The sequence below is a fragment of the Ammospiza caudacuta genome, chromosome 2 (assembly GCF_027887145.1).
Source record: "Ammospiza caudacuta isolate bAmmCau1 chromosome 2, bAmmCau1.pri, whole genome shotgun sequence".
Taxonomy (NCBI): domain Eukaryota; kingdom Metazoa; phylum Chordata; class Aves; order Passeriformes; family Passerellidae; genus Ammospiza; species Ammospiza caudacuta.
The window spans coordinates 32412961-32440124 of record NC_080594.1 but is presented as its reverse complement, the minus strand read 5'-3'; the positions used below and the strand labels follow the sequence as shown (position 1 = coordinate 32440124).

The 27164-nt window shown below is 48.9% G+C and overlaps 3 protein-coding genes across 4 annotated transcripts; 2 read left to right on the top strand and 1 right to left on the bottom strand.

Annotated features, from left to right (window-relative positions):
• Positions 1 to 738: 738 nt before the first annotated feature.
• On the top strand, positions 739 to 15431 carry LPCAT3 (lysophosphatidylcholine acyltransferase 3). Its single transcript, XM_058825089.1, is given in 14 exon segments — positions 739 to 780; positions 782 to 935; positions 8960 to 9067; positions 9186 to 9292; positions 9445 to 9538; positions 9625 to 9662; positions 10716 to 10894; positions 11304 to 11412; positions 12060 to 12146; positions 12434 to 12600; positions 13196 to 13343; positions 13879 to 14037; positions 14157 to 14283; positions 14400 to 15431. Coding segments are annotated over 13 exon segments (1509 nt in total). The 3' UTR covers positions 14274 to 14283; positions 14400 to 15431.
• On the bottom strand, positions 14965 to 18864 carry EMG1 (EMG1 N1-specific pseudouridine methyltransferase). The gene is made up of 6 exons (XM_058825090.1): positions 18706 to 18864; positions 18514 to 18615; positions 18052 to 18193; positions 17633 to 17691; positions 16048 to 16197; positions 14965 to 15288 (listed from the first exon to the last, which is right to left on the bottom strand). Exons 1-6 carry the CDS (start codon positions 18844 to 18846, stop codon positions 15175 to 15177), a joined length of 708 nt encoding a protein of 235 aa, XP_058681073.1. The 5' UTR covers positions 18847 to 18864; the 3' UTR covers positions 14965 to 15174.
• Positions 18865 to 19041: 177 nt separating this feature from the next.
• On the top strand, positions 19042 to 25676 carry PHB2 (prohibitin 2). 2 transcript variants are annotated; one of them, XM_058825167.1, is made up of 9 exons: positions 19042 to 19230; positions 19311 to 19395; positions 19470 to 19549; positions 19949 to 20133; positions 22243 to 22372; positions 22822 to 22925; positions 23333 to 23410; positions 23958 to 24034; positions 25101 to 25676. In XM_058825167.1, exons 1-9 carry the CDS (start codon positions 19104 to 19106, stop codon positions 25129 to 25131), a joined length of 897 nt encoding a protein of 298 aa, XP_058681150.1. In that variant the 5' UTR covers positions 19042 to 19103; the 3' UTR covers positions 25132 to 25676. The 2 variants fall into 2 exon arrangements, with proteins under 2 accessions (XP_058681150.1, XP_058681151.1); XM_058825168.1 differs by having other exon boundaries at positions 19074 to 19230; positions 19314 to 19395.
• The last annotated feature ends 1488 nt before the right edge of the window (positions 25677 to 27164 follow it).

The following is a 27164-nucleotide window of genomic DNA, read 5'->3' as shown; positions in this document are numbered from 1 at the left end:
GCTAGACTCAGAGTTAGCCTCAGGCTTACACCCAGACTCAGAGTTAGGCTCAGGTTTACACTCAGACTCAGAGCTGGGCTCGGGCTCACACCCAGACCCAGAGCCGGGCTTACATCCAGACCCAGAGCTGGGCTTGGACTCACACCCAGACCCAGAGCTAAGCTCAGCTTACACCCAGACCCAGAGCTGGGCTCGGACTCACACCCAGACCCAGAGCTAAGCTCAGTTTACACCCAGACCCAGAGCCGGGCTTGGGCTTACACCAGGACCCAGAGCTAGACTCAGCTTACACCAGGACCCAGAGCTAGGCTCAGCTTACACCAGGACCCAGAGCTAGGCTCAGCTTACACCAGGACCCAGAGCTAGGCTCGGGCCCAGGCTCGGGCCCAGACCCAGACCCCTGGCTGAGGGCCCCGCGCGCGGCCCACGCGCCACTGCCGCTCCCGCCCTCCCCGCGCGCGCCTCGCGTCCGCGAATAACCCCCGGCCCGCCCCGCCGCTCTCCTGTCCCGCCGCAGCCAATCGGGAGCCGCGCCCCGCCCCGCCCTCCCGGCCCCGCCCCGCCCGGCCCCCGGCTCCGCCCCCGGCCGCCGTTCCCCCAATCATTGGCCGGCGGGGCCAGACCGCGTCGCCGCCCACTCGCGGGTAACCTTTGCCTTAGTGCGCGCAGGGCCCTGCCCCGCTGCCACCGCTGCCCAATGGCAGGCGCGGCGGGGCGGGGCCGGGCGCGCCGCAGCCAATGGGCGCGCAGGGGGCCGCGCGCGGTGCGGGGGCCGCGGTGGCTGGTGCCGCTGCCGGGTTCGGGGCGCGACCGGCCGGCGGGGCGGCCGGCGGCGAAGATGGCGGTGGCGGGGTCCGGCTGGAGCCTGGCGCGGCTGGCCGAGGCCCTGGGCTCCTCGGAGCAGGCGCTGCGCCTCATCCTCTCCATCCTCATGGGTAAGGCAGGGCGGGGGGAGACGGGGCTGGCGCTCCGGGCGGGGCTCCGCGCCCGCCGGGGGAACGGGCGACCCCGCCGCCGCCGCCGCCGTGCCGCGCCGCGCCGCGCGGGGGCCGGGACCGGGCATCGGTTCGCCCGCGCGGAGCCGCACCTGTGCCAGCGCCGCCGCGCCAGGCCACGTGTGCGCGCCGAGCCGGCGGGCGAGATGCCGCGGGCAGCGGCACCGCCCGTCCCGGCCGGCAGCCCGCGAAGTGCCCGCTGCGGCCGCCCCGCCAGCCCCCGCCCGCCCGGCGCGCAGGGACCCCGCTGGGTTTCCCGCGGGAGGTCGGGGTGCGGTCCTGGCAGGCCGCCTGTGGACGCGGGGCAAGGAGGAGCCTGCGAAAGACCCCGATTTGGGTCCGTGTCCCGGGCGCAGGAACTTTGTTTGGGATTGTCCCGTGAGTGGCCGGTGATGCGAGTGCATCCCGTGCCCCGTGAGCGGGTGTCCGCAGGGCTGTCCGCTCGGGACTCTCCGCTGCCCATCAGTGCTGCCCCGTCCGAGTGCAGGGACATCGCTGTCGGGGGACATCACCCGTGTGTGCGGCGGTGGTGGCACCGTGCGGGAGAGGCGTGTCACCGGGGCACTACCGGGCAGGCTGGCAAAACCTTCCAGCTCCGTGCCAGGAGAGCTCGGGTGATGTCCTGCGCTCCACCTGCAGCGCGAAGCGTGTTGCAAAACACAGGGTGCCTGCGCTTATGTAAACACGGGATGCTTGAGTTCCATGCGAAATGGTTAAGGCAGGGCTGGAGTTGTGATGTGGGCTGGCGATTGAGGGGGAGGTTGTAGCTCCCAAAACATTAATTCAAGTGTGTGTATACATGCTATCTGTGTAAATCTCTGCAGATGCTCAGGGAAACTTTGGGTTGTGAAAGCATTTGGTGGTGTAGTCACCTAGCAGGAAAGAAATACAAGCTTTCCTCTGAACCTGAAAGTGTATTCGAAGTGATACAGCCGCGACTGTGTCATTTGTCACAAAGTTGCTTTGGCTAACTAGAAGTACAATATTTTTAAAGGAAATGCAAGCAAGAAAAACTGTGTCACTTCATAACCGTGGTCTGCACCAGACTTATTTCTGCCTGATTTAGTTTATGATGTGTGAGATCAAACTGAGCCAAACATTCTTCCCGTGAAGGGTCGATACAGGAGACCAAACTGGTTACCGTTTAGAACTCAATGAGTTTGGTTTGTTAAACCAAACTTCTACCAAGAAAAAAATGAAGAATTAGGAAACACACAGGACATGCACACAAGTCAGTGTTAATTAGTCTAGCAGCTCCCCACCTCCAAACGAGAAAAGTCCTGCTTTCCTTTCTCCCACGTCTCTCTCTGGTCCTTTAATTGCACTCTGATTGAATTTACTTGTTTGGCAGAAACCTAAACCAGAAAAGGCAGATAGCTCACTGCGAGGTTAGTCACCCAGATCAACCAAGGGACCAGTCTAACGAGTGCTGATGCAGAAAAGGTCCTAGAAAGTGTGTGTGGAGGCAGCCACAGCAGCAGAGATGGCTCTGCAGAATGCACCACCATCGTACTCTCCAAGTTGCTTCTTGCTAGCAGTAAGTTAGGGACACGACATTCGGGAGGGTGTTTCCTGCTCAGCGTCTTGTGGGTGTGCAGCACCCGTTCTTTGAAATGAACAGCAGATAATTATTGTCCTGATGATAAGAGCTGCCTGCTGCAGTCAGCAGATTAAGGAAGCGTGAGACTCCTGTGTGCTGTTACAAATGTTCCGTGTGCAGTGTCGACAGTGAGCCACTGGGATGCCACAGTGTCCCTTCCCAAGGTAGGCCACTGTTTTACATAGCCTCAGTGGATCTTTAGAATTGGTATTAAAATTCTGGGGAGCAGGGTCCAGAGGACCACTCACATCTCTGCCCTGCATGCCTCAAATGGATAAACCAAAGCAGGAGGCTGGAGCTGCACTTTCCCCTGTCCTTCCTCCCTAGCTCAGTATCTTTTAATTAGATGCAGTGGTAGGCATAACTTCAGACAGAGGGCTTCAGGGCATGCAAAACAGCCTTGCCTGCAGTTTGGCACTCCTGCAGGTCATGTAGGTTGAACCACTCAGGCAGAGGGGACTGACTCCAGCTCTCCTGCTTAATGGATGGGCGAGCACTGGGTGGGAAAGCATTATACCTGTACCATGACTTTAAAAGGAAGGGCCAAACATCACTCCAGAGCAACATGAGAGTGAGAGGAGTTCCTTAGCCCTGCACAAAGAAATGTTCATTTAATTGCAGCTTAGTTTACAATCCTTTTAATCTCACTGGTAATGCAGCTAGTGCTGATGACCACTTCAGAGGATGGCATGGGGTATAAATGAAAGGCATTTCTAGAAGCTGGAAGTGGCATTAGGACGTTAAGTATGGCTTTTCCTTCGCTTCCTCCATTTCAGGTGTTTACAAAGATTCAGGAAGAAAACTATTTTTGTTGGCTGCAGTTAATACTGCTGAATTATTTCAGGACAAGGCCATGAGGGTGAAGCATAGTTCCAAAGATGGACTAAAAAGTCATTGCTTATTTCTTCCTCTGTGATGCAGTTTCCCATCTACACGGTGCAGTTTTACTGTGACAACAGTTTCTAGGGTTTCACTTTCAGAGGATCACCACAAACGGGTAAAAATAGTCTTCTGAAAAAGGGGAAGAATCACAAAGGACTTTTCAACTTCTTACATTGATTTCTGAAGAAAGCTGAATTATTGTTGAAAAAATAGTCTGAATTTACTCTCTTGATTCAGGGTAAGTGTTTGCTTAGTAATGATCTGAAATAACCAAAAGAGGTCATTTAAAGCTCTTGGCATTCTGACATGACTGAAAAAAAAATTAAATACAGGAGAGAACAAGAGAAGGTGAAAAAACATTCAAGAACTAAAACTAGAGTAGTCCTAAAGAGCACCACGTTGTTTCAGTGAACAAGTAACAGCACATTGCTGAGCAAATTATGGGAATTTTAGTCACAGTTTTGTATTTAAATCAGAGACAGGTTTATGCATGCTGCAATTTTGAAGTAGAGACTACAGCTAGAATAGAGTCCCTTACCTGGATTGTACAAGATGAAGAACTTACTGCAGACTTCACCCACGTAAAGATTTGCATAGACAACCTTTGAAGAAAGTAATCTGCAATTTGGCAGCAGTACCAGCAGCAGGAATACCTGAAGCACAATTCTGGACCCTGCCACAATAAAAATAGTGATATATCAGTACACTTATGTCTGTCAATTGTGCAAGAATGTCTTTGAGAGATGAACTCCAGCTTGCACTCTTCAGTAGGTCCCAGTGTTCCCACTGGAGCTGCTCCAGTGGTGTGAAGGAGATAACAGGGTTTCTGTGCTGCTGCTCCTGTCCTCACATGAGAGGGGACACATTTCTCTCCTGCTGGCACTACTCAAAGCATAAGCCAGGGTGCAGGAGGCCTTATGGCACTGTGTATTTAATACTTTATGTTGCTTGTGCTTCTTGCATGGCTGTACAATCCCAAAGAATTAAAGCTATTTATCTTACCATAATATTACACAGTGCCTTGTGAGCTACCTGCATAATATGGAGGGGAGCCAACATGCTGTTTACAGCCCTGAGCCAGAAATGACCCGGCTGGTTTGCCCAGACCTGCCAGGAAAAGCACTGGGAAAGTGTTCTTTCATTCCATGGACATAGCAGGGACCTGCAGAAAGTAACACATTCTTACCCAATGGCTGCCAGAAACCTGCTGCTTCGCTTGCAAGGTGTCTTATCTCCTGCTTTTCTACCTCTCATCATTTTTATACATGCTCTGCTTCATGCTCCCTTCATCCTGAAGATTTTTAGGCTCAGTGAAATTCTTGTGGCCACCCAAAGCTGCTGACTTATCCCAAATCAAGCTGGTCAGCCAAGCAGGGACCTTTCTGCAAGGCCCTGCTAAGCAACTGATTCTGATGGGTAAAGGATGGGAAAAGTTTTAAGAGGCAGCAATGTCCTGCCATAAAACCAGCCCTGTCACAGTGTGTTTTCAGTTCAGTTTCGTGTGAAGAGAGCCCTGTTCACATGCTTTGAGACAGTTTTGTTATGCAAACTAAAGCACCAGAAGTGGACTTTCAAGGTAAACTCCTGAGCTGAATTAAAATACTCATGTTTATGCACCCAGTGTTTAACAAGGTGTGGCATTTCTGCAGTGTTAGAAACAGAAAGGAATAACTTTGGAGTTAAAATATTAGGTAAGACTGATATTTCAACATTTTTTTTCCCCCGTTTTCCCATTCCTTTTAGTTTTAGCATTCTTATAAAAAAATTGAGACAATTGCCCTGTTGGATGTTAACAAAGGAGGAGTTAAATGTTCAGCAAAAAAGGGAGAAGAGGAAAGCTTGAAGATGAGATAGAGCATATCAAAGGGGAAATAAAGGGAGCAGAGATGAAAAGAATCTTTCTGCTGTTCTTATTTGCAGCTTTATCTCTGGAAAAGGAGAGGCATCTTAATCACCCAGTCCAGAAGATGGCAAACTTGACAGCACTATTTTTGCTTGGGATTAGTGGAACTTTTCTCCTGCCTAATCCACCTTCTTGATGATTTAACTTCTTTTGCTCAATTAGATTCTTGCATTTGTGGACAAGCTGGGCTTTGTGCAGTGGCCCATTACTCTCCCAAATGGCCGTGGCCAAGAAGCTGAGCTTGTCCTTTCCTTTCTCTTCGTGGTTCTCTTAACCAGAGATCATCCTCTTCTTCCTGTCAAGTAAAACAATAAAAATAATCTCAGTTGCTAATTCCATTCTATAGAAGGTGTGTGTCTAGAGGGAAAACCCAGCTCTGTGTGCAGGCTGTTTTTCAGCTCTGTGGCACATAGGGAAGAATGAGTTTGGATCAGAGGTTCCCTGCTGTTTTCTCCAGGAGTCTTACAGCCACTTTCCCACTCTGCTTCATCCACTCTGCTTAGGGAGCCGTGAAAGGGGAGTTTGGCAGAGTGGGAGCTCCTGGGCAGAGCCTCCTGGCAGCAATGAGCAGGGACTCTTGTCCTGTTGCTCTGAATGGCAGAAGCAAAGCAGCGCAGCGTTTCCTGCTGCTGGCATATCCAAAGGTGCCATCCAGCTTGCCAGAAGGCAACCATAGCTCCAAAAGCTGCTCTGCTAATTCAGGCTGCTTCAGGGACGTGGTCGTAGGGCAGGAGTACTGGTGTTGTTATCAGCAGGAATTGTTTGTTGTTAAACAGATAGTTTATCAGTGTTCAGAAGGGCATGGGCTACATCAGGATGACCATTGCTACCCACTGCTGTTTGGAGGTTAAAGTTTGTGTCAGCAGCATGCAACTGGCCCAGTTGTAAAACTGAGAAAATTATCCCATGCAACAAAACTGTAGGTAAACTGCAGTCCAGAGTACTGACAAGCTGCTCTAGATAATCAGAAGAATTTAGGCTGATGTTGTGACTTTGGACTGGAACAGCAGCCACGTAGTGCAAGACCAGGGTTAAAGTTTATAGTTTGTAAAACCATGGATGCAGTGTGTATTATTAGTAACTCTCTATTTGCAAGGGTTCATCATTCTTCTTCCTTCAGAGCAGCATTACCCCCAAACCATGACATGATCTCCTGGGTAGAGCTAAAAAGGAGCACAGTTGCCAAATGAGACAGGTCTCAGAAAGAGTAGGAACACTAGTTACATTATAGTATTCAGTAATACTTTAATTATGTCTATAGAAATGGCTAGAGGGAAAAAATGGTAGAAATTGACTGGTTTGCAAAATATTAGTGGTTTTTAAGAGAATGGGAGACTCTTTAAAAGGAAGGTTTTAAACCATGCGTATTGATGAACAAAGTCAATTTTGCTTTGTCTGTATTTCTGATTTTTTCTCCCCTTTGCTCAGAAGGGGGAAACATTTTTCCACACTAAACCTCAGCTTTTAAACTTTTGATCTAATAAAACTTCATATTTTTTACCACTTTCCATTTCTCAAAGCCAGTTCTTCCTATGTTTTTTAAACTTCAGCAGGAAGATTGGCTCATGAACAAAGAATCCCCATTTGTATGTTTCTGAGTAAAAGGCCAGTAGAAAATACTACATTTTTTTCTTTTTTTTCCTTAATCATGTGAATTGCTCTAATTCTTTGAGTTACTCCTGTATCCCCAGAGAGCCCGTGTGATGAACTCTCTTTGCCAATTCCCTCTTTCCCCCTCAGCTGGTGTTCAGGCCAGCAGTGGGGGTGGAAAGGGACTGAAGCAGGCTGTGTAAAAAGCATGGAAGAGCGGGAAGGGAGAGGGATGGTCAGGGTAAGGCATTTTGTAGGGGAGTTTGGAGCTGCTGCTTTGGAAGGGAGAGCAGGCTGGATGTGCAGGAGGGAGGTTGCCAGGCTCTGGGAGCAGAGAGCCGTGGTATGTGGGGCTGGCCAGAAAGCAGCCTGTGGCGTGGAAACCGGCGTGGGACACAAAAGGAGGAAGGAACAGCAATGAGGAGGCAGGGAAAACCAAAAGAGGGGTGGCAGGAGGCTGAGGAAATAGGGAGCAGCAGCTCGGTTTCAGGAGGCAGCAGGTACACCTCTGGACGCAGCAGAACATGAGCCCAAAAGGATCTAGAAAAGAGCCCCGAAGTCCCCAACTCCAGGGCTCCCTCCCAAGGGATTTGTGGGGCTGGAGAGGGCCTTAAAATGGCTCCAGCCTGTGAGCACTGCCAGACATGTATTTAAATAACATGACAGAGTTTCTCATTTCCTCTCACAGTAGTGACTAGACTTGGCCTTGCTTGTTGGAAGCCTTCCATCCATCATACACTTCTCGGCAGAATGTGCATTTCATCACCTTTTATTACTGCTCCCTATAAAACATGACCACCTCCTGCTACTGCTGCTCCATTAGTGCAGGTAGCAGAGCTCCATCCACTGCTCCTGATCTCAGCCAGGATGATGAGTAGTGTGGATGCCAGTATTGTGGGATGTGATGAATTTCCCCTTTTTCTGAGCAGTGTTAAGAGGACACGCCTGCAAAGCAGAGCAATAAAGTTACAAGATACCAGAACTAAAGTGGCTTCTTGTATCCCAGTTCAGCACCTTCTGCACATGCCTTTAGAAAAGGGAATTGCAACACTTCCTGTGCCACTGTGCATTAAGACTTATTATATTTACTGTCTGCTATGTGGCAGTGCTTATTGCATGCTTCATGAAACTCACCTAGACAACAGAATTTAATTGAATTGTGGTGTTCTGTGTGACGCTTCTCACTGTACTACCAGAGTGCTTCACAAATATTTACTTCTCACTCAAGCCACAGATGAATAATCTGGAGGCATTCCTAACTTAGACTAGGAGTTACCTCACAGAAAATGCAAGGAAAAAAACCCTTCCACTTTTCTTAGCTGCTCCATATGAAATGCTTCTGACTGATTTTTTTTTCCAAAAATACCATATGCGTAGTACCAGTGGATTTTAGTTACAGCTTTGTGTACCCAGTAGTTCACAAATCAGATGCAAATCCAAAGTTGCAGAGTTAGAAAAGCGAGAGTATCTTACTGGAGGTCACCTGAGGAGATCTGAAATTAAAGCTGAAAGAACTCATTGAGGTGGGAGTAGGACTGAGGTTTTTTGGACATTGTAATGGTATTAACTATAAAGTTTTTCCCTTCCTCCTCCCTTTTTTTTTTTTTTTTTTTAATCTAGCTTCTTGCCATGTTCATTGTGTTTGTCACATAATTTGGAAATGAATCACAGGCTAAAGTGTGATTCATGTATTTCAGCATTATCCATCTCATATATTGAATGAGGCCAGAAAATGTAATCCTGTAATTTTTTGCACTTCAATGTCAGTTTTGCTATAATTATGTTCCCGTTAAAGTATTTTCTTCTGTACAGAGTAATTCATCTGGAGTCTGTCTCCCAAGATGCAAATGCAGTATCAGGAATTAACACTATGCCCTGTGTTGATAATGTGTGATGCAAAGTACATGTTCAGAAAAGCTGTAGTATGGTTCATGACAAACACTTGTCTAAGCTTATTTACAACTCTTCCTTTTTTTTTTTCTCTCTCAGGATATCCTTTTGCCTTGTTCCAGCGCTACTTCCTCTTCCAGAAGGAGACCTACCTCATTCACCTCTACAACGTGTTCACAGGACTCTCAATTGCTTACTTCAATTTTGGTAGGATGAGCTTGGGAAGAGAGAGCTGCCTGGCCCAGGGCGTGCTGCAATTTGGGAGGGAGCACCTATACATCTAATTTCTATTTCTCATCTCTCTCTTTCTTTTTCCTGCCCACAGGGACGCAGTTTTTTCACTCCCTGATATGTGTCCTAATCCAGTTCCTGATCCTGAGACTAATGGGTCGCACAATCACTGCCGTCATCACCACCTTTCTCTTTCAGATGGTAAACCCTCTTTTTTTTATTCCTTGGGTTTGTACAAGGGAGGCCTCTGCTCAGTTTAGCACTTCAGTAGCAACTGTGGGTGGAAAAGTGGAGGCAGATCAAAACCAGCTGGAGGAATTAGTTTGAATAACCCAAACAATGGTTTCTTTCAGACATATCTTATGGCTGGATATTACTTCACAGCCACAGAGCATTATGACATCAAGTGGACAATGCCACATTGTGTCTTGACACTTAAGTTGATTGGTGAGTGACACCTCTCTTCTCTTTCTTGCACTCTGCAACCTGTGCCCATCCCAGGGCTTCAAGTTTTCACTGTTTCTCACCTCTAGGTCTGGCCATTGATTACTATGATGGAGGAAAAGATCCGGTGAGTTAGACACCATTTCTCCATCATTCCATGCTGTCCCAGTGAGCTAGAGATCAGAAAATCAAGTTCAAAGGATGTGAGTTAGCAAGCTGCATTGTTAGGTAAAAGCCACAGCTGAGAGGGGAGCCCCTGGGAGTGTTTGAGGGCACTGAATTCTAGACTGGAACAGAGACAGTAGTGATTAGAGATGAACTGAAGTTGTTCCAGTTATATCAGAATATTACTCTTCCAAATTTCCCACCATCTCCTTCCCCCAAATCTATTGCTTTAGATTCCCAATCCCTGATGCTCTGTGTCTTGTGGGTAGCATAGCTTTAACTTGCAGACATTCAGTACTGGATCTCAGTTCCCATCTTCCTTTCCTTTGATTAGCCTTACCATGTGCTTGTCAATGGTTGCCCTTTACCATTTGTTAGGACCCTGTTTTTAGCTCAGACAAACAGAGAAGTTGCACAGCACAGTGTGTGGGAGAGGGCACTACACATGCTACAGTCCCTCAATCCTGCTTCAAGTACCTGCATTCCCCATCTCCTGTTTGAGGCCTGACCAAGTCTGTAGCATCCATGGAATCACTGCTGACTGCAGGAAAATGAGGTCAAGATGAAACTTCCTGAGCTGAAGCTTCAAGTATTTAAAAACAATTTTGGCATCAAGAAGTAGGATTTGTAGCATGATAAGGTCTTGGGAGAGTACGTGGAATTGCAGTCAGGGACTGGAATAGGTCAGATACTGCAGTGCTCCTACTATGCCTACTCTGCTGCCAGGGATGCATGTCAGTGGATCCCTTCCATGCTGGGAGCTTATTTGGGAATAGAGACCTGTGCAACTGGTCTCAACCATTGGATCTTGTTGCTGTTTGGAGGGGGTGGGCATAGAGAGGGGCTGGGGAGAGGAATGGACATGAAGTACAAAGTGTAAAGTTCCATGTCCATGGGGAGCAAGAACTGAAACAAAAAAGAAACTGAAAATCAGTAAGGAGGCAGGGTGAGGACATAATATCCAGAGCTGGATGAAACACCTGGGATGATGTTAATGCCACTCCCTTTGGTGCAGGAGTTCCTGACCCCTGAGCAGCGGCGATTTGCTGTTCGGGGGGTTCCTACCTTGCTGGAGGTCTCAGGATTCTCCTATTTCTATGGTGCCTTCATGGTTGGGCCTCAGTTCTCCATGACAGACTATCAGAAACTGGCAAGGGGTGAGATGACTGACGTTCCAGGCCAGAGACCCAATAGGTAATACAAAGCTGCTTGGCTTCTCCCTTTCCTACGATCCTAGAATGCCGACTCCTCCACATTCCCTGCAGCAGACTGCCTTCTTACCTGGACACAGAACTACCGTGGCCAGGAGTGATCTATGACACAAGGCAGTCTTTCAAAAGTCACTCGTAACTCTGCTTAACGTCCCAGCATTGTTCCAGGGCATGAACATCAACAACCATTTGGCATCTTTAGTACAGACTCGGTTCCAGCCTGGTGATGTTTGCATCCCAGCTTCCAAATGGAGGCAGCTGCTGCAGTGGAATGTGGTGACTCCCTGTCGCTGTTTGCCCCACCTCCTCCTCTCCACCTCTGTTTTTAAAACTATGAGTTGCATGGTCTCTTTCCAAGGCATTTCCTTGACCTTGGTATTTTTCTTTCTCAGTTTCGTGCCTGCTCTCAAGCGCCTGAGCCTGGGTCTCTTGTTTCTAGTAACCTACACCTTGTCGAGCCCGTACATCTCTGACGAGTACCTCACCTCAGATGACTATATGGTATGTATTCACTTGGCCTTGTGGGGTGGGGAAGAATTCCACTTCTCTGGTGGGCACTGCATCTACAAGAGTGGAATAATTTTTTTTTTAATTTTTGCCTCAATTTAAAAATAAGTCAGCAGCTAGTGATAAGATTTTCCACAGCTAATTTGGTTTTACTGCCTGTTGTGATGATTCCACCTGATGCAGAACAGGAATCTGTTGAGCAGAACTGAAACAAATGAAAACTTTTACAAATAGATAATTGATCTTAAATGCTATTGTTGGTTTTCATACGTATTTTATGACCTTTTAATGACTTTCCATTTAACCATTATGTGCAAAGAATTTCACTAGAGTAACTTGTAAGGCTTACCATAATCTTTGACGTTCTTGGAAAGCTCCTAACAAATAATTCCTACTGACAGATTATCAGCAAGCATTTTGATTATGCTAATCCCAGAGTCTTCCCAAACTCTACCTATTTCAGGATAGCAAAATATTACCAAAGGAAAGAGAATGATGTGTTAAGTTTGCATAAGCCTGGCAGCCCAGCCTGTATGTCTTAACACAGATTAAAACAAAAGACTGTGATGAAATACCTTGTGTCATAATGGCCACTCAACTCCAGGTTTTATTTTTACTCTGTTTCACTCTTATCTCTACAGGAGAAGCCTTTCTGGTTCCGTTGTGGTTACATATTGATCTGGGGCAAAATTATACTCTACAAATACGTAACTTGCTGGCTTGTTACGGTGAGTCTAGATGTCATTCCAGAAGCAAAAGACAAATGAATAAAGGTCCAAGGCTCTTAGACTTAGCACTAAATGGCAGAAATCCAAATATCTGGAGATCACTACAGGTCAGTTCAGCTTGCTTTAAGTTAGCAAAGGCTAGCTAACCAAAAGGCAGTTTTTAATCCATATGTTCTATCTGTAGTGATGCTCTGAACACAGTGATACTCAGCACTTCCTCAGCTCTGCTTCTCCAGCAAAAATAGGGCAATATTTTCCTCTTACCTTTCTTGTGCATTTTCTGACAGGAAGGTGTCTGCATCCTTGTTGGTCTGGGGTACAATGGGAAAGACCAGAATGGAAAGCCTTTGTGGAATGCCTGTGCCAACATGAAGGTCTGGCTGTATGAGACAACACCTTTGTTCACAGGGACCATTGCTTCTTTCAACATCAACACCAATGCTTGGGTGGCCCGGTGAGCAGGACAAAATTCTCCTTCTATAATGTGTCAATTCTGTTCTGTCAGCAGAACCAAGACCTTAGGCTAAGCAGGAGCACTAGAAGAAGAATCTGCCAGTTTTCAGTTTGTGCACCTTTTCCCATGTTTTGCTGCTGTGCCCTTAGAAACAGGTTATTGGGGTACTGTGTCAGAGAGATCTATTAATTCACCTGGAATGGCAGTTCATTAATAAAGGCAAGCAGCTGATGGCAGCAGAGACTAGAATGGGACTACTGCAAGCCCTTGGGGCTGCCTGCCTGCTCAGCCAGCCACAGAGCTGCTCTGACAGCTGCTTCCTGCATCATGGCTCTTGGTGCTCCCCACTCCAAACTCAGATGGGTTTTGGTTCAGCGCTTGCTGGGACCCACAGCTAAATTGTATGTGCTGACCCCCCTCTCCCTTATAGCTGGGATTTCTTTAAGAATGTTTGGATGTAGGTTTTGCCTTGGTCATGCTGTTCCTGCCAGCACGGGGTGTGCAAAGGCATTGGGTTCCCTGGGCCCTTCATCCCTGACACAGCAGGGGAGGACAGAGGATAACCTGCAAGCACTTTGTTTCTCTTCTGCTCCAGCTACATCTTCAAGCGCCTGAAGTTCCTGGGCAACAAACTGCTGTCACAGGCCCTGGCCCTGTTCTTCCTGGCCATCTGGCACGGGCTGCACTCTGGCTACCTGGTGTGCTTTCAGATGGAGCTGCTGATAGTCATCGTGGAAAGACAGGTGTGCTTTTTGTCTGACTTACCAGAACAAGGGGGCCTGTGTTAGCCTCTGCCCCTGGGTCTGGAAAGTGCCGTGCTGAAGGCTTTACTTGCATCAAATATGAAAAACAGCTGCTTACTTTAGAATTGGTTTTCAAGCATGGCAGGGTTTAGTTCTCAAGAGTTTAGTAGGTTACTACTTTCTGCATGGGCAAACCATAAATGTATTGCAGAAGCTGACAGGGAGAGAACTGGAAAACCTAGCATGTGAGCAGAAGGCAGCTGAAGTGCTTGGCAGCTGGAAAGATTGGAGGACAAACACATGAGTTGAATGCCTCTGTTAAATCTCCTAGTACTGCAGGAACAATATTCCTTACTAAAATATATTTTCTTAATTAAAACTTTGGCCAGGACAGGGGATTTAGCTACTTTTTTGGACTACCTGCTTACTAAAACACATTTTACACAGCTGGATAGAGAACTTTGGCCCCAGAACCTGCATATACAGCCACAGGACATCCAACTGTTGAGAATTCTGTTTTTTCTCTTTAAATTAGGCCATGAACCTTGTTCGGGACAGTCCTGCCCTAAGCACTTTGGCCTCCATCACTGTCTTGCGGCCCATCTTCTACGTGCTGCAGCAGACTAACCACTGGATGTTCATGGGTTACTCCCTGGTGCCATTCTGCCTTTTCACCTGGGACAAATGGATGAAGGTATTTAGAAGCCACAAACAGACGACCCCACATGGTCAACCCTGTTCCCTCCATCCTCTCCCCTGGGTTTTTGGCTCAAAGCTAGTTGCTGATCCCCAACCCTGCCTTTCTCTTTACAGGTGTACAGGTCTATTTATTTCTTCGGCCACGTGTTGTTCTTCACCTTACTGCTGGTGTTGCCTTACATTCGCAGATCAATCGTGCCACGGAAAGAAAAGCTAAAAAGAGCAGAATAACAGCCAAACGGTAAGGCTGTACGAGGTAGACACCAGGAGGTAAAGTGGGGCAGCAATGCTGCAGCCCAAGGTGAAAGGCAAACATGGAATCAACCAAAGCAAATATAGGGCACCTCTGTTTTTCAGATTGTACCACCTGTGCATTCGTAGGAGTTGATCTGACACTCCGGAAGCAAAGCATCACCTGCCAAGTTTGCTGTGTTGAAGTCTGACTATTTTTCAACGCAAGGAGGGGGAAGGAGAAAGCACAGGGTCAGAGACCCGAAAGGAGGGGATGTGAGCGAGCCTCCTTGAGCCCCTCCACCTTCTGTCCGTTGCCTTATCTCTGCCGCCCCGCGGCCGGCGCTCGACTCTCCACTGACACCCCATGATTGTACCACACTCACGGCAGGTGCTGCGTTGGATTGGAGCCACCTTCTGACTTTTCTACGTTTGTCATCTAAGATAAAAATTGCTCCTGGTCTTTTTAACATCAGCTTCAGCTCCTTTCCTCTCGGGTGCTTCGGTGTGGGAGTGTGAACTGTCACATGCCGCCGAGCAAGGCGATTCTACAGGACCGAGTGACACCAGGGTGAGCAGGGCACAGCTAAGAATTCCACTTCTGTGTGACAAATTCGGGCCAAGTCCCTGCTATAAGGGGATCCAGCCTGCCCACATATGAAAAATGAGAAAGTAAAATTAACGAGCGTTTTTTACTCAAAAAAGGTACCTTTAATAGGAGGAAAAAGGGTCAGTGGGGCAGTCTGTTTAAAGTCTCATTGCTTCAGAAGCTACAAGGACAAAGTTGGATTGTTTTCCAGGAGCCCAAAGCTGCACCAGGTCCACACCCAAGTCAAAGAGCCCTTCCAGAATGTGAAGTCACTGTATACAAGTCCATCATGACAGCAGTAGCAGCAGAAGCTCATACTATTCCCCACACTTCCTCAAAGGCAGTAGTAATTTTAGCACACGTCAGGGCAGCAGAAAGGGGATAGTTGCTGATAGAGACCATCTTTTCTGTATAGTCAACATTGACCTGGGAGAAGAGGAGGGGAAAATAGAACAAAACAAAAAATTACCAAGTTGCAAAAAGTTTTCACTGAGCCCCATCTCCATTAGTACAAGAAAGACAAAGAGCTACTGGAGAGGGTCCAGCAGACGCTAGACAGATTACTGGGACATGGAACCATCTTTATGGGGAGAGACTGCAGGGCCTGTTTTGTCTAGGGAAGGGAAGACTGAGAGGAGATCTCGTTAATGCACATAAATATCTCAAGGGTGGGTGTCTAGAGGATGGTGCCAGACTCTTTCCTCTGGTGCCCAGCCACAGGGCAAGGAGCAGTGGCCATAAACTAAAACACAGGAAGTTTCACCACAACATGAGGAAGAACTTCTTTACTCTGAGGGTGGCAGAGCACTGAACAGGCTGCCCAGGGAGGTTGTGGAGTCTTCCTCTCTGGAGACATTCAAAATCCACCTAGATGTGTTCCTCTGTCACCTGCTCCAGGTGACCCTGCCTTGATAGGGGGTTGGACTGGATGATCTCCAGAGATCCCTTCCAACACTAACAACTACAGAGGCACAGTATTTCCTCAGCAGGGAAACTGCCAGCCTTCCCTTGGGAGGGACAACAGTCCCAAGTGTTGCAGTTTTGGGCCTTTTTTGACAAGCATACAGGGTAAAATAGGGGGCTGAGTGGAGGGGAAACCAAGCCAAAAAGGGCAGATAAAACCTCCATATTCAGAACAAAACTGAAACCTTTTCACAGCCCCAGGTAAGGGACACACACACTTACCGAGCCGTGGGCAAAAGCTCCCACCACGATGACAACTGGATCTGCGGCAGGAACCAGCTCACGCAGATCTGACACCTGTGATGCTGCAAAAGAGGTGCCAATCTTCATACAGCCCACGGGCAGATGGTCAGTCACTGGGTTTTTAATCACCTGCAGAAAGCAGAAAATTAATAGGAATGTAGAGGAAACAGATCCTGACACATAGCTAGATCTATTGTTTGTTAAAAGCAACAGACAAACGAAAAATTAATCAGCTGGTTGCAGGCTGCATCAGGAGCTCATGACTGGTGCATCTGGAGCAGTCCATCCTCATTGTCCTTGGTGGTGCTGTCATTCCACAGCCAACACTGTATACTCCGTTTGACATCACAGACTGCCCTCGCCCAAAAATCAAATCCTCTTGAGTTCCACATCCTGTTTCCCTATCCCCCTGATTACCCACCAAATACACCCAGGTCCTTGGGCAAAACCAATCCCAGATGGGTTGAGGGATGCCCAGGATGCAGGTGATGTAGAGGTAGATAAGCCTTGGCTGTGGGGAGCAGTACAACGAGTAGCAGAGCTCCCCATGAGCAGCAGTGCAACTCCTGAGTAATCCAAAATCAAAAAAGTCCACAAGACCGTCTCCAAGTGACAGTAGGCAATATGGAATAGCCAGGAGAAGCTGAGGCACAGCACTGCTCCCAGAAGAGCATCCCAAACACCACCTTCTCCTGCAAAGAAGCCATGAAGGACTCATTGGGCAGCAGGGTCAGGATCCCCAGGAACAGGGACAGAACAAACCCCAGCAAGTGTGTCCAAGTGTTGCCAGTCTCAGTGTGTAGCTGGAAGATGTTCTTGAAACAGGCACAGAGGGATGGCATGGAGGACCTATAGTTCCCTTGAGGCAACTCTGTCTCATCTTGGCTGGCAAGCAGGCTGCTGCTGGGATTTAAAACCACTCTCCTTCTTTGGAGAGTCCAGATTTTCCACCAGAAAGTTACAACACACATTGAAGTCATGGTTAGTTCTTCTTTGCTTCTGGGAGTCTTGCTGACCTGCCTGCTGACCCGTGTGCTCGGGCAGATGCACTGGCTAGGGCCAAGCCTTCTCTGCCAAGGTGACATCACCATCAGCTTCCTCAGGCTGCCGCGTTTGTGGCATTTCCAGCACCAAGGGTAGTTGTTCATGTGAGAAATGTGATATCATGATTAATCCTTTGTCCCTGTGGTTAATCCAGTCTTCCCCTCTGTGACTACAGAAGCCATTCAAATTAATTATATCTTCATTTCCACCTCTCTCTGCCTTTTTGAAAGCTGTACCCGAAAAGTGTCAATGTCCAGGTGTGGCAGTCAGGCTCACTTGAGGAAACAGATCCCTCAGCTCCAAGGACAAGTGTGTTTGGGGTTTCCTTCCTGCAGCAGCAGCTCCTGGCCAGGTAGCATGTGGGAGAGCCCCCCTGGAACCAGCACCCCCAGCAAGGATGGGATAGAATTGCAGCCACACCCACAACCAAAAAAACCCCACACCTCCCCCACAAAAAAATCCCTCCTGCATTGCCTTAGAATGTTGCAACATAAGCTGTGAGCAGTTACAGAGTATTTACCTTCAGCAGTTTCTGAGGCCCATCAGCTGCTCTAACACTGAGCTTATGCAGCAGCTGAACTGGCAAAGAGAAAACAAGAAAAAAAATCACTTAAACTGCGTGATGATTTGCTGCACAAATCCCATGCTCTGCCTGAGCTGAGCTACACAAAAAGCCCACTTTTAGAGTTCCCATCACAGTCTGAAAATACTTATTTTGCTGACAGCACAGCCTCCTTCAGGCACTCCCCACTGTGCTAAGGAGCACACGGTTGGGGTATGCATCCTGCAACACCCCAGAAAGATGCTTTCACTACTGTGCTCTTCTCTCATTTTAACATTTTATAGCCAGTGCCAGTTTTTAACTTTTCCCAAAGTTCCCCCAGTCCTGGCCACCTTCCTGCATTATTCTATAGCTGGCATAGAGTTTGAATCACTTACCCATAAGTCCACAGAATCGATCAAAAGTTCTTGGGATTCTGGTTTGCGGATTGACTTCAATGAGAACATTCTTCTTGGTGTGGATGTAAACCTGCAGGAGCCCAGCCCGATTCAGGGGGCTGTCCATCAGCATCAGGAGACTCTGAAAGCAAAAAACACGCAGTAGTGGAAATAGAAAGCACAAGAGAGAGAATTCTAGGGAAAACTGGAGGTTAGCCCCCACAAATGCAGAAGGGACCGATGTCGAGGCTGAAAGCTCATGCCACTACGGGATGTAACGCTATAACGCTAAGAAATCAAGCCCAGACCCAAATAGCGACTCCACCAGCGTAGCGAGGGAGGCCAAACTCGTCCCCGGGCTCCAGGGGCACAAGCGGACCCTCAGGACGATGGCCCGGAACCGCCGTGCCGGGTACCCCGGGCAGCCCGGGCCGCCGCAGGCGCGCCGCTCCCCGCGGGTACCTGGTGCGTGATGTCGGGCCGCACCTCCCCAGGGTCCCGGCCGTTCCGCAGCAGCAGCGCCTTGTGCTTGTCGCAGTTGAGCAGCTCGAACGTCTTCCCCACCTACGGGCAAAGCACGGACAGGTCAGCAGGGAGCGAGAGCATCCGCAGCGCGGCCCGGCCGGACCCGCCCCGATCTCCCGCCGCCCGCACCTTCACGGTCTCCAGGCTCGCCCCCTCCAGCACGACCAGGAGCCGGCGCTGCCCGCGGGACCGCTTAGCCTCCACCGAGCGCCCTTCATCATCTTCATCCTCCTCCGGCGCGTCCCCACGTGCCCGCCTGGGCGCCGCCATTTTGTCACGCGGCCCCGCCGGCCCCGCCCCGGCCCCGCCCTTCCCGCCGCGGCCACCCAAGATGGCGCCGGGGCGCGCCCTCTATCTGGCTCCGGCCGGACCCGCTTCCGGAGCTCCTCGGCCGCCGCGCCGGAAGGCGAGTGCTGGGGGCGGGAAGGGGCAGCGGGGGCGCTCCTGGCACCGCGGTTTCCCGCCGGAGCGGCACGGCGGTCGCTCCTTCCGGTGTCCTTCCCGGCGGGGGCGGCGGCGGCGCGGCCATGGCGCAGAACCTGAAGGACCTGGCAGGGCGGCTGCCGACCGGGCCCCGCGGCGTCGGCACCGCGCTTAAGCTGCTGCTGGGCGCCGGTGCCCTGGCCTATGGCGTGCGAGAGTCCGTCTTCATTGGTGAGTGGAGTCCCCCCTAAGCCCTCGGATCCTTCATGCCCACCACGCGTGCTGACCAAGCCTCCGCTCTCTCCCCGCAGTGGAGGGTGGCCAGCGCGCCATCTTCTTCAACCGCATCGGCGGCGTGCAGCAGGACACTATCCTGGCCGAGGGGCTGCACTTCAGGTAGGGCCCGGCCCCCCCGGCCCTCTCCCGGGCCCGGCGGGGCCCTCGCCCCTAACGCGGCTCCGCTCCCGCAGGATCCCCTGGTTCCAGTATCCCATCATCTACGACATCCGAGCGCGGCCGCGGAAAATCTCCTCCCCCACCGGTTCCAAAGGTGAGACACAGGGGCCGCGAGGGGGGAGGCACGGGACAGGAATTCCGCCATAGTGTTGGCGCTCCTCGCACAGTTATGGAGTGCTAAGGGTTTGGAATAGACCTTAAAAATCGTCTAGTCACAATCTCGTGCCGCGGATAGTGACTCCTTGCACCAGACCAGGTTGCTCAAAGCCCCATCCGACCTGGTCATGAACAGCTCCAGGGCTGGGCCATCCACAGCTTCCCTGCACAACCCGTGCCAGTGCCTCACCACCCTCTCCGTAAAGGATTTCCTCCTAATTCCAACCAGAACGCCCCTCTCCCCGTGGGTGCCGCTGCTCCTTGTCCTTGTCCCATCCCGGCTGAGGGCTGCGGGGGCTCTCCCTGTGCCCCAGCCCTGACCCGGCTGTGCCCGCAGACCTGCAGATGGTGAACATCTCCCTGCGGGTGCTGACGCGGCCCAACGCGGCCGAGCTGCCCAGCATGTACCAGCGCCTGGGGCTGGACTACGAGGAGCGAGTGCTGCCCTCCATCGTCAACGAGGTGCTCAAGAGCGTCGTGGCCAAGTTCAACGCCTCGCAGCTCATCACGCAGAGGGCCCAGGTGAGCCCGGCCCGGCAGCCTCGGCTCGGAGCTGCTGGGTGGGGGGAGCAGGGGAGGGAAGGGTGGCTGTGCTCAGCTGGGGAGTGCGTCCACGTGGGAAACGTGTCCCATGTACAGTTTGGTTCCAGTACAGGTATAAATACTGTGTTGGCAGCTTCCCAGGGGTAAACTGGGTCTGTTGGTGCGCAGAGTGTACCAGAATGTAACATTAGGGGAGAAGGAGCTGGTTTGCTTAATTGTCCACAGGTGTCAGTGGACCAGCCTTTTAAAATACAGATCTTGGAATGACTGTCAGAGCAAATTAAGCAGTTTTGAAAGATCTGAAAAACAATGGGAATGAGCAGTTAACAAAGCACTAACCTGTCAGTGATGCATGCTTCAGAAGGTCACAGATAACTTCTGCTCACAATCACAGCATGGGTCAGGTTGGAAGGGAACCACAGTGGGTCATCTGGTCCAGCCTCCCTGCTCAAGCAAGGTCATCCCAGAGCACATGGCACAGGATTGCATCCAGATGGTCCTGGAGTGTCTGTAGTGAGGGAGACTCCACAAGCTCCTTGGGCAGCCTGTTACAGTGCTCTGTCACCTGCACAGTAAAGAAGTTATTTCTCATATTTAGGTGGAGCTTCTTGTGTCCTGGTTTCTGCCCATTGCTTCTTGTTTTATTGTTTGACATCACTGAGAAAAGCCTGGCTCAGTTGTCTTGGCATCCTCCCTGCAGGCACTGATTAGAAAAGGCTTGGACTGTTCTCTGGGGGAGTGTTGCAAAATATTAGAAACATCTAGCTTTAAAATGTCTGTTGTGAAAGTTTGTATTGTAATAGTTTGCCAGGGATTCTGAGAGCTCTCATCCCTTTAGAGCTGGTGCAGAGAGGGTGTGCTGCTCTTGTTGTAAAAGGTTTTAGAAGAGGCTCTGAAGGACCAGGACAGTGCTGGAGAGGAAAAGTTGTTAGATCAAATACAAAGCATTTCTCAGCTATCAGAGACCACATCACTCATCCATGTCAAAAGAACCAAAGAGTAGAACTGAGTGTCCTTAGGTTTTGTTGTAAGAAATTATCTGCATTCCCCTGATGAGGGGCTTCAGGGTTTTGTGCTCATCCACATGGAGTGCACTGCAGGGATTTGTTGGTCTTCATGTAGAAAGAGAACACATGGATAGGATGGGACAGCAAGGAATATCTGTGAGGGTTTCAGCTGTGCTGGAACAAAGGCTAAGGTTAAGCCTCTGTGATCTCAGATAATAATCATTCTTTGATCTCTGGCATTTTGGGACAAACTGAATTACATTTGTCTTTTTGTCATGTATCCATCCAGTGCTTTTTATTATAAAGTTTCGTGGTATTGAAGGGATTGATAGAAAAAAAATCAGTGATTTCATGTAATTGTGCACTCACAGCTCCCTCAGGAAAGGTTTCTGCCACTCTTTAGAGTTCTGCTCAGAAACTGCTGCAGTAAAAGTAAAAGCAAATGCTCTGCTGGCCAAGCATGTGATACTGTAGCAATAGTTTCTGTTTAAGTCGATATTTGGTGCAGGACTTGTCAGGCTGCCTGAAAAAGGTGCTGGGAAGTAAGAGTAGAATAAATCAAAGTATCTAACAGCAACACCCAGCCAAAGCAGCCAAAAAAAGCGGAGTAGCTACACGAGACAAGTAGCTACTGTATTAAGAGATGTGATACAGGTTAAAAAATTATGTGGTCATTTCTTTTTTTGTGTTGGAGTACAGTTATGAAAGCACAGCCTGCAAACAGTGGCAAAACCAGGGTGGATAACGAAATGCTTATTGCCAAAACTGTGGGAACTATGGAACTGGATGTAGCAGGATGTGAAAGCAAAAGATGCTTTCAAGGTTTTTTACTTTCACAGTGTTACTTGCATAGAGCAGTTTAGTAGTAACTATAAATGAGCTGTAATAGAGTTTTGAAAATGGTTTTTGTGCCTGTGGATATGTTACTCAGAGGTGGTGTAGATGTCCATGGTTTGGAGCTGGGATTGGGGAATGTCTCTCCCAATGCTGTGAGGAGCAGTTGTGCTTTGCTTTTGGAGTGCTCAGGAAGTGAGAGCACCCTGTGCTTGGGACTACTCTTGTTGCTGTGTGTGTGTTTCAGGTGTCTCTGCTCATTAGGAGAGAGCTGACAGAGAGAGCCAAGGATTTCAGCCTCATCCTGGATGATGTGGCTATCACAGAGCTCAGTTTCAGCCGTGAATACACAGCTGCTGTGGAGGCTAAGCAAGTGGGTGAGTTCCACTGGTGCCTGACAAGGGTGGATTGCCTTTGCCTTTTCACTGAGCTATTAAACAAGGAGGTGGAATTTGGGCTAGTGTGTCACTGCTGTGTCACTGTATAAGTTCAGGCACAGAGTTACAAACCTCTAAGCCTCCTTAGTAACAGAGCTGAACAGGTTTATTTTGCAAGTGTTACCAGAAAGCCGTAGCTAATGGGATAGACCACAGGAGGGACTGAGTTCCCATAACTAAGGTTCCTCTTCAGACTGGGACTCTGTCACTCACTGTGGGGGGTATGCGTGGAGGCTCTGGGTGCTGTGGGTTTTACAGGTATGTTTTATACTTGGATGTGTTCCCAGAATGTTACTGGTTCTTTGGGAAGCAGAGCCCCTGGTCTCAGCTGTCAGGTTCTGATGGTAGAGACAATGTGTTTCCAATGCCTGTGTCCCTTCTCCCTGCAGCCCAGCAGGAGGCACAGCGTGCCCAGTTCCTGGTGGAGAAGGCCAAGCAGGAGCAGAAGCAGAAGATAGTTCAGGCTGAAGGAGAAGCGACAGCTGCCAAGATGATATCCTGCTTCAGGAGATTTTGTGGGATGTGGCTTGTGAGCTTGGCAGTGCTGAGGATCTGTCACACTGGGCTCATGCTTAGGAGACTGTGATCTGTTGATAGCTCAAGTAGGTCACTGTTCTTTTTTCCCTTCCTGCAGTCAGCTGGAGCGAGGTTTGTCTGAGGTTACAGGCCATGGACCTGCGCTTCTTGTTGTAAAGTTTAACTTTCATTGGCTGTGTGTGACCATAATCCATAATGTCCATGTCTGGGCAGGTGAAAATATGCTTACCCAAAGGCTCATGTTACTGGGAAAGAGATTGCTTTTTACCCACTGAGATGTTCTTTAATATGGCTTAGGAAGAATTCCTTGAGGGTAAGCGGCTTCTGTTTGTGGGATTTTCCTTAACTTTGGTTCCCTTGTACCTCGGGGAAGCTCTCAGCAGGAATCCAGGCTACATCAAGCTACGTAAGATCCGAGCTGCTCAAAACATCTCAAAAACGGTGAGCATTTGGGCACAGAATTCCCTTTGTCCTTTTGCAGCCCTTGTGTCCCCCCCAACCCAGTGGCCACATGATGAATTTAAGGCGAATGTGATCTGCCCTGTCCTGATCTTTGTTCCTGCCCAGCCCTTCTCTGCTCAAGTAGAGCTTAAGACTTAGCAAGGATCTGCAATTAGATGTGAGGCTCAGAGTTCATGCCCTTCATATGACATGGCCAGATCCACATCAGATTCCATCACCCACCCTCTCCTGCAGCCACCTAAAGCTTCTGGTTAGCTGCAGCTGAGAAAGGGGGACAGAAAAAATGTGGGATCGAAGGTCTTTGTGACAGAGAGACAGAATGAATGCTTCTTTTAGAAAGTCTGATGGCTCTGGGATGGGAACTATGGAAGTAGGGAGTTGTTTTGGGGAATTGCATTGATTTAAATGAGATCTTAAGTAATTAACAAGAGTGCTGTATCTGAACGGGAAGGTGGGTTCCTGGTGCTGTTCCTCTATGTGCATTTTTAGTCCTGGATGCCATGTCTGTAATGAATTTCTTTTTCAGATTGCTGCCTCACAAAACCGTGTGTATCTCACAGCAGATAACTTGGTACTGAACCTGCAGGATGAGGCCTTCACCAGGTAAAGGGGCTGGGTGCCTGGGTTTGTCTGCACCCTGCCTGGGAAGCTGCTCCCCTTTCTGGAGCTCTCTCAGGATCTTTTTCTGAGAGGACCCCAATGTCAGAGGATATAGCCAAGTAGGGAGCAGCCTCTCCTACTGTGGGAATGGGGTTTTTTGTTTAATCTCATCAATTTACTCTTGGTTTTTTTTCTTTCCCACCCTGCACCCCTTACTGCATCTGCTGACACAGAGGAAGGTAAGGCACTGCACATTTTGATCCCTTTGTTAGTACTGGAACCAGGGTGTTGCTGTTTCCTGGTGCCTGGCATGTTTCTGGCCTGGGCCATTTTGGCCCCAGCAAGTTTATTCCAGTCCCCACCTCAATTCCCATTTGTGATGTGAAACTTGAAGCTTTCCTTGCAGGGAGCCACACAAACATGTACATGGAGTGTGCAGTAATTGGCGCTCCATGTGTGCCTTGTAGGGAGCCTTGCATGGGAAAGGCAGCAGTAACTGTGGAGCCTTCTCTGAGCTACCACATGTGCAGGGCATCCTGTGGTTATGGCAGACAGGGCTAGAAGGAGACAGGCAGATGATCTTGGGAATTTGTGGTGGTTTGGGCTGATGATCTCTGGGGAAGATGCTTTTGTTATTGTCCAAAAGCTTTCCAGTTCACGTGAGACCACTCCATCTCCTGTTTTCAGAGCTGTCAGGAGTTTGGTGGCTTTGACTAATCTGTCCAGTGTTTACTGAAAAACTCAGTGCCAGCTGAGCTAACAGGATGCAGCTAAAAGCTTAGATTTCTCAGAACTGAGAAGGGAAAGCCGAGTTGGTTTCTTTTCTCTGGGATCTTTGATTATAACATCCTTTTTCCTCACATCTGACCAGATTCTGTTACATTTGTTCCAGAAGATTTAAGGGGCTTTGGGAAAAAAAAACCAAAATGCTTGCCTAATAGGAAGGACTTGGAAGTCCAGATCCTTTGGGTGTGACCCATACCTCAGAATCCATATTGAGGGGCTGGTACAGCTTTGCTTGTCCTTTCTGGTGACTTGTACTGATGACTCCCTTCTGTCTCCCTTTCAGTGACAGCCTCCTACCCAAAGGAAAGAAATGAAAGAAGCTGAAGATTCCTAGAACCAGCATTGCTGACCAGCAGAAGATAAGAGAGAGGATCTTTGAACTCCCTCCACTAGTATTGTTTGTCCTCACTATGAAGTTTTTAATCCAGTAGCCAGATTTTGTCCCCATGCCTCTGCTCCATCTGTGGTGATTCAGTTACAGGAATGGGCTCTGCCTCTAGGCAGCTGCAATTCCTTCCTCATCCCACCAGTTAAATTTGGAGAGGGGGCAAAGGGGCTTACTGGTATTAACCCACATGGATATTTGCCTCTAATCTTCTTTAATATTTAGATTTCTGTAGGATATCAAATTATTTTTTGGCCAAGTGAGGGAGTTCTTCTGCCATCAGCACCAGGCTTTTTTTTCTAGTAAATTTTGATTCTCTCTCACTCTTGATCCCAAGAGAACCTGGGACTGAATTCAGGACAATGCCATTCATTGGGTGCCTGTCACTGCTGGAATATCTTACTTGTGTCACTGTCTGCTCAGTGATGCTTTCAAATATTTGTAAAAATTAAAGAAAGAAAAAAAAACCCCAAATTTTTATTGTGTCTAAGTGTGCTTAGTGCATGGGGAAAAAAGTGGTTATTTTATGTAGTGAGAGGTGGAACAGAGATTTTATTTGGTTGAAATTGGAATGAGGATGATGAAGGGAAAGGAACAAAAGAAAGAAATTCACTCAGGGTCAATGGCAGATCATCACAGTGTGGGGAGAGGGGAGAGATGTTTGGATGCTCACAGAGCTGTGTGGGTGACCAGGCTGGTTCCTTAGCTGCCTGTGAGGAAGGGCTGCAGATGAGGGTAGGTTGACCTGCTTTTCCAGGTCGCAACAGCATCTCTATGCTGTGTCCTGGCCTCCATTGTTACACCTTGGGCTTTTTCCCCCTCTCTGCTTTCCTGGCTGAAAAGAGAAGGAGAAATCTTCCTCCACTGACTAAACTCTCCTTTGCTTGTGTTTCAACAGCAAGATCTTGTGTCCTTTAGGGGGAGCGTCTCTGCTGTTTCTCTGGGGTGTTCTATACCAAGATTTAAGGCTTTGAGGTTATCAAAGCAGCATAGAATCATAGAATGTCCTGAGTTGGAAAGAACTCACAAGGATGAAGTCCGGGGCAACCTAGAAGTTAAACTTTAGGTGAGAGCATTGTCTAAACACATCTTGAACAGAGACAGACTCAAGGTTATGGCTGCTCCCCTGGGGAGCTTGGCCATCCTGTAAATTACCTTTTTTTCTGATATCCAACCTGAACTTTCCCCTGTGCAGCTTTGAGCCATTCCCTGTGTCCTGTTGCTGGACACCAAAGAAAAGAGATCAGCACCCCCCTTCTGCTGCCCCTGATGAGAAGGTGTTAGGTCAGCCCTTGGTCTTCTCCAAGCTGAATTAACTTTGTATCCTCAGCTGCTCCTTGTAAGTGACACATTTCCTTGCTGTCTTTGTTGCCCTCCTTTGGACACATTATAATTATTTTTATATCCTCCTTGTATTTCTGGAGCTTGAAGCTGCACCCAGTGATGGTGAGGCTGGAGCTGAGTGCAGTGGGACCCTCACTTCTTTGGCCAGCTAACTGTTCTGTGCTAGCACAGCCCAGCACAACACACCTGGCAGGGCCTGCCATCACTCAGAATGCTCAGAGCCTTTTCTGCAGGGCTGCACCCCAGTCTCATCCTTCAGTCTGTGTTCACATCCAGGATTGCAGCATTCTGGGTGCAGAATCTGGCATTTGCTCTTGTTCAGTTTTGTGTGGATGAAATTGTGGCTGTGTGCTGAATGCTGTCCAGAGGGATCTATCTAAAGCTTTGCCAAAACAAAAAAACACCCCACATCTGCCTTCCTTTTGACCGCTAGGTGGGTAGCCTTGTTGTGAAAGGTTATTACATTTGTAAGGCATGACTTTGCCTTCAAGAACTCATGCACACTTTGATCAATGACTGCATTGCCTTTCAAGTCTTTTTCTTGATAGCTTCCAGACTAATTTTCTCCACAGTTTTACCAGGCACCAAAGCGAAACTGATTGACTTGTAATTACCAAG